At 32.2% G+C, this 17,403-nt stretch overlaps 1 protein-coding gene across 14 annotated transcripts in view; it reads right to left on the bottom strand.

Moving 5' to 3' along the window:
• LOC148599296 (uncharacterized) overlaps positions 1-17,403 on the bottom strand; it is a 128,849-nt gene that overhangs the window by 23,397 nt on the left and 88,049 nt on the right. For 13 of the 14 annotated variants that reach the window (XM_088559651.1, XM_088559657.1, XM_088559649.1 and 10 more), the window contains one exon: positions 1,089-1,222. In XM_088559651.1, the coding sequence (XP_088415777.1) occupies positions 1,089-1,222 (134 nt within the window). Of the gene's footprint in view, positions 1-1,088; positions 1,223-10,019; positions 10,968-17,403 lie in introns of those variants that run through there. The other variant, XM_088559654.1, reaches the window with a different exon arrangement.

The raw sequence follows: 17,403 nt of genomic DNA on the forward strand, positions 1-17,403 counted from the left end.
TCGGGGATTTGATACATCGCATCTACCCCAAAAAACTTGAGATAAAGGATACTAAAGACACTGTGAAGTCAGCCTCATATCTTGACCTACACTTAGAAATCGATGGTAAAGGACAACTATTGACCAAACTTTATCACAAACGTGACGACTTTTCATTCAGAATTGTCAACTTTCCTTTCATCTGTGGCAACATCCCTTCGGGTCCTGCGTATGGAGTGTTCATATCACAACTCATACGTTATGCCAGAGCTTGCCGAAACTACACAGACTTTTTGTATTGCGCTAGAACTCTAACAAATAGACTTTTTGAACAGGGTTATGTTGCTACAAGATTGAAGTCATCATTACAGAAGTTTTATGGTCGTCATCACAAACTCGTGGATCGTTATGGTGTATCCATCAGCACTATGAAAACTGATTTATTCAACGAGTCATAGTTTCCTTTCCTCGTTTGTCTACCCCAGACTTGACTTTTTATGAGCAACTCGGCAGGTGTTTCTAGAAAAGCAGAGGATGCTTACCCTATTGGTGCACCTGGTCCATGCTCCCAGTTTTTAGTGGAGTCCGAGTTGCTCATTTACTTTAGTTACTTTGTATGTATGATTTTAGTTACTTTATGTTCTTTGTTGTGTATGTCTGTTTTCCATGTCTGGTCTTTGTCCCTGGATTACATTCTTTTGATTACTGCTATAACCTTGGTTCCCTTGATTACTCTTCAATATAAAACACTTCAATTTTCTACTAAAATCAACCAAATCAAACCAAATCAAGAACAATAACTCTTGCAAAGTGTTAATTTCAGCCTAGTAGTGTTAGAGGAGAAAAGTTTTGAAAAATTGTTGATGCCAAGTGAGCTAAATATTTCAAATTCTATTGACAACATATACTTCTGTACAAAGAATTTTAAGTAAGGATGCAAGCATGGCAAGGCCAGAATGTTAATGGGGAAATTAAATTTAACAATAGAAAAATCAAGATACAAAATATCCTATTGTTTCCAATCTACTGGGTTAAGGGGGTGCACACAGTTCACCAACACTTGTATCAGTTCCTGCATTTGTATCATTGTAATGATTAGCATGACATACTTTTGGAATTCTGTCTGAAGCTGTTGGAATCTGGCTTGTGAATGGCTAGTTTCTGCAGACAATTCTCGTAATCTTTTCTCAGCTTCAGTTCTTAGCATTCTCTCCCTTTCCAAGTCCTTTAGAATGGAGTCTTTCTGTAAAAGAAAAAAGAAAATCTGTTGTACACAACTGTTATTCTTAATAAGTCAAAGCAATTCAATTAACATACTATATTTAATTTGAGTTAAGATCACCCAAAAAGCAAAAAACGGTCTAAAATCAAGCTTTAAATTGGCTAAGCACTGTTAAAATTTGTCCAAATACTCCCCTTACACTCTGAAGGCCCATTGAAAGATCTGGCTACAGGCCTGGAGCTTATAGAAAGACTCTGGTATGTTGGAGTAAGGTTCACTAAGGTTCAGTTTCAATTGCATAATGATGTAATTATTATCACTCTATACAGAATTTCCATGCCTTAATATACTATCATAATAACTAGACCTTTTGTCTGATCACTTAGAAGATTTGTTCTAATCAAATTCCAAGCACAAATACACCAGCATAAAAAAATGCTCTTTGGCACTAGATGAAAATGTCTAATTTATACACAAACAGAAGCATTCCACTTCAAAGACATTTTTTCTTCCGTGGAATTTTAAGGTTATCATTTTCTTTGATTACAGTTGATAAAAAGTAAGTGAACAATACAAGATGGCATTTCTACTGACGTAAAAATCAGCAGGGTTAATTGGATGGCAAGGTCGACAGCTATAATACCAATAGTTGACCATTTTTTATTGTTTGAACTTCAGCCAATCATATTGTATAACTTGAAACAACAATGATCTAATCAGCAAGGTCAAGGTTAAAACTTGTAATATATCAACAATGGATTAGTGAAATCTATCAAGTAAAATAAAAAATTTATTCATATTTAATTGATATCACAAAATTCAAGTAATTCATAAAGAACTAAAAAGAAAGAAATATGCATGAAAACAACCCAGACTCGACAGATTCTGCTGGCTTGAAAAGAAAAGCTTGTGGCCAATAGGTTAAGTATCCTCAGCTTTTCTAGAAGGCGTTCATGTCCTTGAGTCATTAATAGTACACAAGAAAGTGACAAATTTTGTATAAAATAATTGGTCAACAGTAAATTACAGAATTGTTCCAATTCCATTGTCAAATACAAATCTAACACCAGGTATATCACCCCATATGCATAAAAATGTCATTTCTATTAAGACTCAATATTCCTCAATTACTAACATATTTACGATAAAAAACTTTCCAGACCACTGCTACTTCTAATCCTCGTGATCTACAACATAGAGCTAACACAGAAAATCGTTCTCCTATTTTAGGATATTTTTAATTTCCCTTTATGTATTTATTTTCCATTGTATCCTTGTGGCGACACATTTTTGCCCTTGTTTAATCAATTGTGAAAATATCATCTATTTTCAATTCGTCATCCGGTTGACATGGACATCGATTGCACAATCAAAGACAGAGGACATTTATCCCTTAACTAAATCATTGCAACGACTGAAATGGACGATCTATTGTAAAATCAAAGCTAAATTTGTGACCTTTAAAAAGCTGTTTCACATTATGACCATTGTACATTTTTTTTTTTTTTACAAATTTTATTATTGTTGAAATCCAGGACTTTTGACCTGACTTAAAGTACAAAGCCTAAATATAACTCTTTAAGTGATTGTGGTCATACCCATGTCATAATGATGCATTGAATATTTTTTTTCCTTTAACCCCCATTGAAATTGAACCTGTACACCAAGAGATAATGTGTGACCCAGGAGGGGGGGGGGTCTGAACCCTACCTTTTGTTGGAAAATTTTGTTAGTTTTGGATCTGTCTCTTTTTTCAAGATATAAATAGAAAGGAAGAAAAGTTCAGTTACAAAACTGATTTTGCTTCATTTGAAAAAAATCAGTCGACAAAATTTCAACAACTACAAATATTTACATATGACCTCAGGATTATTCCTTTTTTTCAACTAAAAATTCCAGATCAGTCAAAATGATGGAGCTCTTGTATGGCCAATTAAGCAATAATCCAAACACAGACAATAGACTATTAGCTGAATACTTATTCTTATAGAATTACATAGCTACTTTAAGAGAATAGAGCCTTCAGACTTTAGATATTGTGTCACTATGTAATAAGTAATTCCCTCATCCCTAATAAAACCTTTCAACTGAGTAGTAATTGTGAAGAAATGTGTTGGAAGGAAATTACAAGGAAAAGTGCATTATCAGCAAAATTGGTTGTATTTGGTAATTTTACAAATGTCTGGGAGATTTAAGTCACTCTGAAGGAAAGCAATATTTAAAATGAAATGCAATTAAAAAAGTTAAAAACAGTAACTTAAAAACATGGTGTCAAAGGTCATATATCTTAATTTCATAACTCAAGGCCAGCAATGCTTTATTCTTATTAAATGACAAACTGTCATCTTAAATAACTTTAATAAACAAGGCACTGTTGTCTTGTTTGGCTTAGCTATGAATACCATAAATATCATTTACCCCTGAAAATATTTATACTTAATCAAGGTACCAACCAATCAATTTCTGCATCTGAAGAAATGCTGATTCAGCAATTTAATTGTCACTGAAGTCCTTTCTAAATAGAAAACTGTCATTCAATCTTTATGATTTTCAAGGAAGCCATTTATATTTGGTTAAACTGCTTAAATACTTAATGACAATCAGCTAAGATTTGTCACCTACCTTAATTAGTACCTTACCTTGAAAAATTTTAACATTCCCAAAAATGTGAACCAATGAAAAAAAATTTCAATGCAATAATCCCATCAATGGCATAAAATCCAAATTTCCCATGACCGTAATTGAGTGAGAGGCGAATGTAAATGTCCACAGAAAACCTACATCCTATCGACTTTTACATAAGTCTAAAATTATCTACCAGCTCATCGTTACTTAACACAAACCAATTTCTACAGATAAACTCCAAGAAACATCCAATAAATGTTACAGTATTGATCAGGAATTGGGTAAATCTTTCCATCAGTCTGACCACATTATCTATGGACAACACTTTCACTAGTGTCTGACAGTGTTATTTATGGACAACATTGTCCACACCAATTATTTCAGATTAAACTGACCAGTTTGACCAAGGCTCTGGATTATGATGACCTTTTGATTAAAGGAATGATTTCCAAAGTTCAAGTTCGCCATTCATCTCCATCTTTCTTGACAATAATTCTATTTATGCATTTACATGAGGATAAGCAATATTTGATAATAAGGAAAGATTTCCAAATTAATCTTCATGATGGTGTTAACAAAGAGGTTGACAAGTCAAGGTTTCTATTATAAAAGGCACACTATAAATACTGTGAAAGGTGTCTACACATACAGTACACAAAGAGACGACCGTGACTGATCACCAACATAGTGGTACTCCCCTCTGAGAGTGGTAGCTAATAACACTATTATTGTTTAAGATTTCTTTCTAATTCTTTTTGGAAGTAAAGTTGGCCATAATAAAATAAACTGTGGGTTACCACTCACCGAGTGGTGTACCACTATGCCAGTGATCAGTTATGGTATGTTTCTTTCTATACTGTATATGCATCAACAAAAAAACCTGTATAATTCATTCACATTCCTTCTTGTCTGTAGCCATGCATTTTGAACCTGTATAAACTACACATTTGTCATAGCTAAAGAAAATTCTAGTTCTTGGTTTCATTGTTCAGCAAACAATTGAAAATACAGCCAGAACAGTACCAAAACCTGATTTAATCAATCATGTAGGAAATACAGCCTAAACAGTACCAAAACCTGATTTAACCAATCATGAAGAAAATACAGTAAAACTAGCCTGAATGTTACCTACTTTAACCAATCATGCTGAGAAATCTAGTCATTTTCAATTTGGTCAGAATAATAATAATAATAATAATAAAAAAACATTACAAACCAAAAACTTTAGTTTAATAATTTGGTAATGACAGGATTCAGAGTTTGTCAGTCTGAATCTTTACTTACTTTAATAATAGAAAATTATTTCCTTAAAAGTTTGCACTCCCTTGTTTTATCCAACAATATCATTGTGTGTCCAGAATATGAACTAATTCCCAAGTTATAAGCCTAGAGGGCAGACAGTCATGGTCAAACTCTGACCATTAACAAAATCTTGTGGTCAGAAAAAAATTCCCATTATTTTTGTAGTCTAATTAGTTCTTTGTTATCCTTAAACATGACACTAACTAATGTTCTATGAAATAATCCATTTTTCTTCTTGGAGGTGTTGAAACACACATTAATCTAAAGGTAATCAGATAGAGAAATAGAAGGATATGGTACAAAATGTGTAAGATTTTAGACCACAATGCTATTCTTGTCGTAATTTACTTTTGGGAATCATATCACTAGGATATGGTACAAAATGTGTAAGATTTTAGACCACAATGCTATTCTTGTCGTAATTTACTTTTGGGAATCATATCACAAGGAGTTCAGATTGAATATTAATATTGAATATTAGACCACTCTCCATTGTATATACAGACTAATGGCAGTTTTGAAGTCAAGACAAAAAAATATCACAGCAAACTTATCCAGCAAAATGTGATGCTCTGTTTAGGACTCCTACAATGGATCTTTTTCCAATTGCAATTGTCACATTTATGTGAAATAATTTAGTCATTGGCTATATTGCCAATTGGTTTTAATTAAGCCAGAGATAGAAAATTTCAGGCTACTAGTAAGATCAATGGAAAAACCATTAGGCCAAAAAAAAAAAAGAAAAAAAGAAATAAAATAAAATAAATAAATAAATAAAAAATAATATGTCTGTTTCCTGCTATCCTACCAACCCAATTCTTTTTGTGTCTACCATAAACATTTTATGGCTATTTTGGTTCAAGCACTGTTAAAGTCTAGATTGTTCCCCCATTAACTCAATGTTAAATGTTTTTGAAAATAAAATAACTTCCCTACCTACCTTATTTTTTTCCTTTTTTGCCTTAAATTCGCGATAAAATAAATTTTATATATGCCATTTAACTGTACAACTATATTTAAAGAAAGCTGTCACAGCCCAATAGGAAATGTAAACCTGATCATGATATACTGGACCCAATAAATGTCTGGCCTATCAAGTCCACTCACACCAATAAACCTAGGTAACTCCTATATCAATACATTGTACTAGGTTTCTATGATCAGTGTCAATAATATATCAATCCATGGTTGTCCTGATAAAAGGAAGCTGTTTTATGTCCTAATGACCTGTCTGCACTAAACCTACCATGGTTTTTAAGGTTCACATGCATTTTTTTCTTCAAATCATTGAATAAGGGTAAATAAAATATCTAAAATAACTTGTAAATGTAAAATTTGAGTACTGTAAACATTCTACATTCCAGTAGGTATAATTCTACGACTTACATTTTCACCTTATTATTGGCGAGTGTTTCTAGAAAAGCAGAGGACGCTTACCCTACCAGTGCACCAGGCCCATGATCCCAGTTTTTAGTGGAGTCTGAGTTGCTCACTTACTTTTGTTACTTTGTATGTATGATTTTAGTTACTTTATGTTCTTTGTTGTGTATGTCTGTTTTCCATGTCTGGTCTTTGTCTTTGGATTGTATTTTTTTTATTACCACTATAACCTTGGTTCCCTTGATTACTCTTTCATTATATTAAGGTATCAATGGTAAAAATCAAATTTATTCTATCAAAACAAAACCACCCTAAAATGTATCTATTTTTATATACATATTTTCTGATCTTCTGTTTTCATTTACAGCATCAATAACTAAAACCAATACACAACTTATCAATCATCAGAGAATGTTCTAAGTACAAAGATTAATGAAAATCTGTCAAGAAAAGAAGCTTACAGAGAAAATTAAGAAGTAGTATCTCTCACACTGACATAATCCTCTCACATCATGGCTCATCTATAGCATCTGACAGCAAGGCCTGGGGAATGAAGTATCATTTAATATGGAGGGATTTAACAAGGTAGAGTTTTCTTAGGATATTATCATAGGGACACTAATCACAAGGTGATGGCTCTGTCTTAGTAACTCCTAAAGTTCTAGCATTGATTGAACAAGTTTTTAAGAAGGTTTACCAATAGTTTAAGTTCCTATGAGGGCCAAATGATATTGAGCAAGGCAATAGTATTTAGAATGTATAATAAATTTAATGGAATTTAAGTCTAAAATCAGATTTTGTAACATAGCAAATCAATCTGGTTATTAACAGCCAATTTAACTATCTTTTTTGTGCTAATTTTTAGCTTAAAAAAATCTGAAAGAATCCATAAATGGAATTATCTGCCTTGTTGCTAGAAATTCCTGAAACCAGGTTACTATAGAGCACTTTAAATATGTACAGACTCAAGTCACTCTACAAAACAATATCAAAGGACTTCCTGTTGTGGTAATAGAATAAAAACAAATGGCAAACCTCTGCACTCTAAATCTAAGGACATTTCAAAGACATTTCCTGTTGATATGAATTGATAACATCTAGTGTGAGAGGTCATTGTAGTCCTGGGGAACAGGGAACAAATCCAAGTCAATTGTTTTTCATACTTCCTGTTTTATAAGATTCTAATGTTCTATCTACAACTCATGTCTACATTGTGTAGAAATACATTGCCAACTCGAGAAATCAAAACATATCATTTAGTCACATAGTAAAAACAAATTTTGTTATCATAGATTGATCCAAGGGGATGAAACCTTCCCCCATCCCCCTTATGGAAAAAGCTCTGCTGACTTAATTTTATAGAAAAAAAGAAGGAAATCAGTGGAGGCTGAGCCTTCCTTATCATAGTTTCAGGCTCTACCACTGATCATGGTTTGGGCAGGTTGTCATGTCTAGCTGTACAAAATTGCTATTGAGTCTGGACAAAAACTTATAATTTTTCTGTTCCAAACTTAATGGGGGTCAAATACTATCAACAAATTCAAACTTGAAGAATTTGATTTAAATTTTCATCTTTCCCTGAACCATTTAATTAAACAACATCCAATTAATGTTCTTTCATTCATGTATTTTTTTTTCAAATTTTTGTTCAATCAATTGACTAACCTGAAATTTGAACATGTCTCAAATAAATCCTTCTTCCACTTCAAAACCTCATAAATAACAAGCCATAACAGAACTCATTGAGCTCCATGTTATAAATTATACTACCTTCATACTGAAGCCCTCAAATCCAACCTCTGCTAAGGGTCATGCACTGATGTACCCCTCCCTAATCAAATTAATACAATTATCAGCCTAACAAAGTATGACATTAGAAATTGTTTATAGAAAATAAAGCACAAAACTCTTATAAACTCATCAATTTTTGGATCTCACACAGAAATAGATTCCACTAATCTTTGTCTTATCTTTTATTTTTCATGTGGAGATTAGGAATGTATGGAAACAAGGCCTGGACTGGTTTAAAAGTGTGTTCTTCACATTAGGCAGTGCAGATGCACTGACCATATCTTACAAGAAAAATATGAAGTTAAAGCCCTTGTCACCAAGAAGTATTTATACACATGAAATAATCTTCTAGGAAAAGAAATGACTTTTCCATTCATTTCTTTTTTGGCAGGAAATAATGGCTATAGCAAAATTGATGACTTCATTGAATTACACTTTTTATCTGAAATATAAACCAAAGAAAGTTACAGACTCTAGAAGCAATGTCACCAACTTGAACCACATCACCCATCCATTCCAAGTCTGATTTTATCCATACCAATACTAATATCATTGGAATTCGATGATTTGACAGGCACCCCCATGGAGAGAATGACCACCCTACAGATTAACAGTACAGATACAAGTGCCAATAATGACTGGGTAATTAATATTAGAGATATGAGGTGTATAGAGATATAACTAGATTTGACATATTCCATTTTATACTGATACTGACAAGTTACTTTGACACTGAACATGACTCCACTGACATTGTCATATTTGTCATAAATTACATGATAAATGTGTGTATTGGATGTGTAACCCCCTTCCCATTTAATTACATGATAAATGTGTGTGTATTGGATGTAACCCTCTTTCCCATGAATTTTACTGTTTATAAAGATCCATGAGTGTTTACTGGATGTAACGCTCCCTCCAATGTATTTTACAGTTTATGTTTCACCAATACATATATCAAGATAGAACAGTGTAGAAGTTGTGCTTGATACGAAAAAAAAATGTTAGACTTGGTGGTAGATGGAGGAGAATCTTGGGAAGGACCAAAACCCTCATGCAAAATTTTGTTGCCAGCATGCAAAATTTTGGCAAAAACAAGCGAAAAAATGTCTGAATGCCTTTGTCATGTCCACATTCCACTCCCTGTTTCTTTAAATACAGAATACTAAGCAAGCTTAGAAGAATGTTCTATGCTCTGGCCTAGTTATATAGAATACTAAGCAAGCCCTGAAGATTGTTCTATGCTCTGGCCTACCCACCTCTCCCTATTTCCAGTGGCAATCAAAATTTGTCGACCCCATTATCCTTGTGTCCCATCAAATTTTTTATTTCATCATCATTTCATGTTCATTTTATCATCCACTTCATGTTCATCACCTGAATATAGCTGAAATATTGCTGCTCGGGCATTAAACCCCAACAATCAATCAATCAATCTATGCTCTGACCTAGTTTATCCAACTGCTCTGACCTAGTTCATCCTACTGTAGACAAATAAACTACCAGTATACAAAGTCCATAAATCAAAGACGTATGATTAATAAACATGTCCCCCACAAAATAACAATGAATAACCAAGGATATTATACATTAAGGTAATAAAAACTATCAATTTTATAAGTTTGAACTGATAAGCATTGGATTATAAATCAATCAATGCAATCCAAATGATCATCTCTGACAATATATAATCTATCAATTAGATTTTCTTATACCCTACCTTTTTCCGAGTCCTAGCCATTTCCTGGAATAATGTAAGACGCAACATATCCACAAAATATGTATCTTTCTTTTGCAAGAAGGCTGTCACAGAAATTCCAAACACAAATTGTAAAACAAACTGTTAATAACTTGTACATGTATTACTACAAATGCATGTATGCTGTATTGAAATATCCATGCAATGTTAACATAAGAGAATAATTAATTGAACCTTACACTTTCCAAAGTGCAAAACACTTCAGACCAATCTGAACTATAAATGAGTCCAAAATTTCTTTTCTTTTGAAAAAAAAAAAAAATATATATATCCTGATAAAAATAGATCAACAGTTACAATGCACCATTTTTCCTAGCTATATTGAGTTGTATTTCCCACTATCAAAGGAGAGTAAATAAATATTTCCTGGCTAATTTTAAGAACTAAAATACAATGCAGGAAGTCCACTCCTAAAGGAGACACAATAGGAAGATACTTCTGATGGTCAAGAAGTGTTGGAGGTGTGAAAGAAACCACGAAGATCATAAATAACCAGCCAACAATCCTTATGTTCATTAGCCAATGAAGTACAAGATGCTAGATGTCAATTTTCTTCCATAAAGAACTTCAAATGAACATTACTCATAAGTCATAAAGAATTCACAAAGATGTCCAGCCAGCATTGCTGATGTTATTTGGCAGTAAGATAGTATTTCAACATTCCATCTGTGAGAACTGAAGGTATCAAAGAGAACTGATTCCCAACCCATACCATGGCTCCTTCAGAGAATTTTATCTCAAGTTCCTGTTTTTGATTAAAAGCTTGGTTTTATGAATTGATTTAACAGTTCCTCATTTTGACAGGAAGTTTAATCCTTGGAATAAGGGAGGAATCTCCACTCCCCATCAAGTACTACACTTATATCCTTTCACTTAAGTTCCCTCCAGATTGAGTTTGGCCTATCCCTCAATCGACAGCCACTAAACCAGGTTTGATACAGGAAACATAACAATTTGAATGACTGGGAAGGATTATAGTACTGTAGTAACACAGCATCTCACCACAACACTTAATCCACTTAGGTATAACACTTGTGATTAAGTTAATCATTAGCTTCGATACTGAAAAGAGTACTGAGGTTTGTTGTGTTTCAACCAAAGGATGCTCAACACTGCAAATTCTCAGTAACTTGACTATAGATGGGTTATACATCTATGTTATCCCTTACAGTAATAGCTGATGCTATCAAATAGCTACTACTGTACAAGTTATATAAATATGAACAACCACAGATTTTGTTTCAAGAATGTATCGATACACCTATGAAAACACAGTCCTAGACTATACTCTATGTATGAATGATCCTGTCAGAACTGACCATTGACACTTCACACTGTGGAGGATTTACATTGGCTTTATACATTAGCCCCTAACAAGAGTTAATATGAGTAATGGGCATGTCACCACATGTAAGAAAGGGCACCTGCTCACAAACACACCTCACATATATTTATCACCACTCTAGTTAAACACCTGTGTCAAAAATCATTTTTACCTGTTGGCATTGAGGTTTAATTGCAATTTGTCTTACCTGACATAAGTATGTTATGGAAAGTTGTTAATTAAAGTAGATATATGTGTAACTAATTAATTGACTAATATAATCATAAGTGGGGACTTAAATGTTTTTTATTCATCATAATTGTTCAATTATGTAGTGAACTGATTACATTCATGAATTAATGTGTTTTCTTTGTCACAATACATTTGCACTGTAAATGTTTTCATACTAAGCATGTGACATATGTTTAACATGTGTAAGGATATTTGATGCATTTAGAAACATGCTTAAAAAATAAACATGCATTTTTGCCAAGTAGATGTATTCTCGTTTTTTTAATTAACAGAAACACAATGTGCATATTCATGAAAAGTGAAAAAAATATCAATTGCTTCAAAAATACAAAAAAATTAGTTTTTAATTCATTATTTTTTTTTTTTATAAAACTTACCAACTTTTGTGAAAAAAAATCCTGACTTTCCTGCTTGATATACAATGAAGACTGTTAAGTTGATTTCATACCAATTTATGAACATTTAAAAACTAGCTACCAGCATTAATTAATAACTTCCCTAAAGAAACTTGCTGCTATAAATTCTATTTTAGCTTGCATTTAGAATGACTCTTTAAAAGATTAAAAGCATAGCAATTTAGAATGTATTGCGATTCACAAATAAAAATTTATTTACATCTAAATAACTAATTCAATTTTAGCTAGATTTTTTTTCTGACTTTATGAAATATCTCAATTGTAAGTGCTTTTGAAAAACTAAATCAAGTTCCATACTTAATTCTTCCTCACCCTGTTTTACTCAATAATAAAAAGATATATTTAACTGTCTGATAGCCCATTTAGTAAAATTAGATTAAAAGACTTTTAAAAACACAGATAAAATAGCCCCAACATTCTTAATGAAATAAAAGATGGAGATCAAGAAAAATATATAAAACCTCAATTGTCAGCCCACTTCCAAGTATAGAAACTTAAATTAAATCTGGTTTTTACTGAAGTATATTTATTCTTATTTTTTTATGAAATCAATGAATTTAATTCAACTTTATTTCCTGACTTATCAACATTCTGACCTATATTCTAGTAACTGACCTTTACTATTCAATGATAGTTGACCTATTAGATAATGACTAAGTTGACCTAATTTAAATCCTGACCTGAAGTGTCCTTGACAACATCAACTAATGCCAATAACAAAAGTTTTGGACATGTATTTCCAATATAATTCCTTCCATAATCAATGATGCACCAATTAAAATTCAAAGAATTCCTTCCAAGGTCACATGTACTTTATGTAATATTTTTGGCTCAGATTGTGTTTTAAGTAACTGCAAAATTAACAAATATTTTGTTATTTTCAAATGAGGCAAAACTCAACAAAATAAACAAAACTTAGGAAAATAAACATACACAGAAATTCCGTTGTATGATTGCTAAAATCTTACGATGTCTGCTTGGCAAACTTTGGCAGTATTTGTTCGAAGATAATCAACCTATGTCTAAAAATTACATAAACTCATGTAAAACAATATATACTGTTTATACTAGGTCACTAACCTTAGATTCTTGAGGCTTCTAGATATAAAATTAACATATGTACTTTAAATAATGATACTTCAATAAATGAATGCAAGTTACAATGTCAAACTTTGTTGAAAGACGAACCATATGGAAAACAAAACATTTTCTTTAGAGCATACATTTATCTTGCCTTCTTTCTTTGTAAGTCATGGCTTAATTGCCAACTTATCAAATTTTGTTCCTATTTTTAGAAGACATGTAAAAAGACCATGTGTATCTTTTAAAAGGCTTTCATTGCTAGTCACTAAAAAACTCCTCAACACCACTGGTTCAATGTCATGATAAGTTCCAGAAGGACCATACCTGTTAACCCTTCCACTCAACATTATGGAGAGACTCCAAAAAAAAAAAGAAATTAATAAAAAATTTAGAATCTCTGGCTTAAAAATATAAGATTTGTGGGATGTTTTTTTTTGTTATCGTGAAAAGTGCTTAAAAATTTTTTTTTGATAACTTTGCGACCAATGCAAAAATACCAGAAGTGCTATATTTAACTGTATCTAACTTTTCCATGAAATTCAAATGGTTTTGTTTTCCTTCCAACATATTTCTGTTAAAACTGTTTGTTTATTGAATTTTCTCCAGAAACAAAAGGTTCATTTCCATTCAATCACATTATATATCAGGTAGTTTAGTTTTTTGCCCCATTAAAACTGGTAGTAACACTGTATAATCATGTAGATCTAAATCATAGATCCAAATATAATGTAACTTTCTCCTTCATTTAACAAACAATTTTTTCACACTTTTTCGCACTTTGAAACAAATGTCTCGAAAGGGTTTAGTTTAATATCAATTAAACATCAGCACATTATGAAATATTTCCATTTTTTGGTCCTGCATTGTAATTATTTTTGTATTCAAGTGGCCATTATCAAACTTGCCATTGGGTTATATTATACGGAGAGAAACCATTAATTATGGTGTGTTTTTTAATGAGGAAGTTCTTTCCAGTGCAATAACTTGGCCTATAGCATAACCTTGTCTAGTAACACAACTTTACCAGGGGCAGATCCAGGGTTTGAGTTTAGGGGGGTGTTAATTGAATTGAATGCTGTGCAAAGCAAGGCAAAAAATATTATGGGGTGAAAATAGTGGAGAAATATTTTTTCCTTACCGATTTAAGGGGGAAGGGGGCATACACCTGGTACGCCAGTCCTTGGATCTGTGCCTGTTTACCAAGAAATCTATTTTTTCAACTTGTTAAAATGGCAAAACATTTACCAGAAAATTCACTTTTCATGTCTTGTTTAAAGAAAGTCCAAAAATAGCTTTAAACTTTATTTTACAACAAATTACTTAAGTACTTGCAAAAAAAAAACCCAAATCCATATTTACAGTAACCAAAATTGATGAGGAACCTGATATGAAAAAGGGATACAACTCAAGCATTTCTGATATAGATTAGTTCATTTAATGACATAAAAATGACATGGATGCTTTGAAATGCTATAAAGATACACCAACATAAAATATTCCTATACAGAACATTAGCTTTATTGCAAGAGTGTTCACTAAATCTGCAAATATATAAAATAGCAATATACTGATTCACAAACATTTACAAAACATAAATCATAAAATAATTCATAACATTCTTACAATTCCTTCAAGACATATAACATAATAAAACAACAGCATTCACTAATAATGAAAAGATTAGGTCATACAGGGGAGGTAATTAAGTCAGGATGCTATCACCTAAGGGGAGATAACTATCTACTCCGTATCAAGGGAGGAGGCATATATATTCTGCATTTTTGTTGAGGATTTAATCAGGTGTAAAATGCCAAAGTTTTTTAATCTAACATCTGACAGATATTTGCATAAAATGTATTTTTTGCCATTTCAACAATGATTTGATGTAGGATTAGGAGCCTTTAAAAATTCCAATCTGTCAAACAACCAGGAATGAATTCAATGAATGTAAAACTTGTTTTTCTTGTAACAATGATATTTGGGGGCACAGTAGCCATTGTGCTAAACTGTAGACCAGACACCTCTGTTGGTTGGAGTCCAGCAAGTGTACAGTTTTCCAGGACCCTATGTAGCTATAAGGTTCTAGTTACTCCCACAATGGACAACATTTTCTAATCTCATTGATAGGTAGAGCTGAACTTATTGAATGGTAAATAAACCAACATGTTTAAACTAACAGACAGACAGAACTTAAAAATTCGGTAGTCACAAGGGTCCAGACTCTATTAACTGCTTACAACTTGAAACATTGTAAACAATAGACAAATATAAGGACTAACCTCATTGTATTCATCAGCTAAAAAGTAACAGCACCAATATTATCAATACACCATCATATCCTCAACAGCTTCTCCAAAAACTCATTGCTGTAAGAGATTCTTGGTTACCTTACATCATTTTATTACTGATTAATACTACATTAAGGCCATTTCACATTCAGTACTAAATTGACTACAAAATCCTTTTCATCTCAAGGGCTTGATTTAACATACAACACTTACTAGTCTTAGAATGGCATAATTTTCATACCCATGGTTTTTAATCTTGCATTTTCATCAAAGAATCACATTTTCACATCATAATAGCATATAAGTGCCTAATTGCATCACTTTAGAACAGTAATCAAAGGGATTTAAATTGCAGTTGGTTGTATCATTTATAAAGTCCTTGTTGTGATGCATTGTACAGTGGAACATATTAAAATCACTTCTAACATTTAAGATTTGTGTAGACCAAACTCATGTAGATACTTAGCTTAGAACCTTCTGAGTTCAGACCCAAATTGGTACAAACCAAAACCAAATACCTGAACCACGGTATACATAAATCTTCAGGCACAAATTTGTAAAAAAAAACAATCACTAGCTCAAACCAAGCTTTATCTTCAATAAAGCTTGGTTTGAGCTAGTGATTGTTTTTTTTTACAAATTTGTGCCTGAAGATTTATGTATACCGTGGTTCAGGTATTTGGCCAAAATTTGAGGAAACCAAATACTTGCCCAAAACAGAATGAATCTTCAGGCCAAAATTTGTGGAAACCAAACACTTGCCCAAAACAGAATGAATCTTCAGGCCAAAATTTGTGGAAACCAAACACTTGCCCAAAACAGACTGAATATTCTGCGGCAAAATACAACCTTCAATGAGGTGAAAAATTGAAGAATTTGGTAACATAAAACATTTTCTTGAAAATCATCTTGGATTAAACATTTTTTTCTGCAGAAAGGGGTAGGAATTCCAGAATGACCATGAAAAATCACATCTTGTAGGAGATAAGACTTATTACATACTTGCCTTGAACATGGTTCTTCACAGTACATGTGACATATATCCAACTCAATTTTTCCTGCAGAATTTTGCTGCACAAGATGCATATATCATACTGTAAATCAATTGCAGTATGCAAAGATACAGAAATTAACAGTAAATTTTTAATTCATTAGATGAGTCATCTAAAAAATTGTCCAATATTATTCAAAATATCACTCTTACAGCTAAAATGGAGAAAAATACCAAAAAAAAAAACCAAATTTAATTTTAACATACCCATTTCAACCTTTGTCCTTTTTCGATTGCATAATTAATCAGGTAACATCTCAGACATGCATGCATGACAGGCTGATTATTGATCACCATGGAAACATGCACGACTCAGCAGGTGAGTCATTAGCTCACCTGAAAATTACTGCCAAAATGGATCAATAGCTGTCCAATTCAAAATTGGGATTAATAGAAAAAGTTTGAACAATTCATTTTTTTCTGTCAGCTTGAAGGTATAAGCCTAAATGGAACAATTTTCAGATAAAATTTCATAAAATGACATTGTTTTGGGATAATAATTCATAAATTGGTAAAGTCTATAACTGTGGGACAGAAAAAGCAAATGAATCACCCTATCATTTTTTTCCTTTAATTTGAGATGAAAGCAGAAAAAAAATCAATTGCAGATTACTATGTTTTTTTTTCTCTAGCTATAATTAGAAATCATTTTCAATCTGGAAATGGTAACAAAATGATTAAATTACACAGAACAATGATACAGATCTCTGGTCCAAACGAGAAATGAAAATTTTAATTTCAACAGAGAGCCAAATGGAAAATTCAACATGTTACTGCTTTAATGAAGTATCTAATTGCATGCAGGCAGATTTAATTTACATTAAAATATTTTATCTTTTGGGTTTGTTTTGTAACTACAAAATGGAGATAAATAACTGATCATTGGTTGTTAATGATCATATTCTTTTTTTTATACACAATGGCCATCCTA

This window comes from Perna viridis, chromosome 13, assembly GCF_037379345.1.
Source record: "Perna viridis isolate PV_CMFRI_1.1 ecotype Kerala chromosome 13, ASM3737934v1, whole genome shotgun sequence".
In the NCBI taxonomy this organism is placed as follows: Eukaryota; Metazoa; Mollusca; class Bivalvia; order Mytilida; family Mytilidae; genus Perna; species Perna viridis.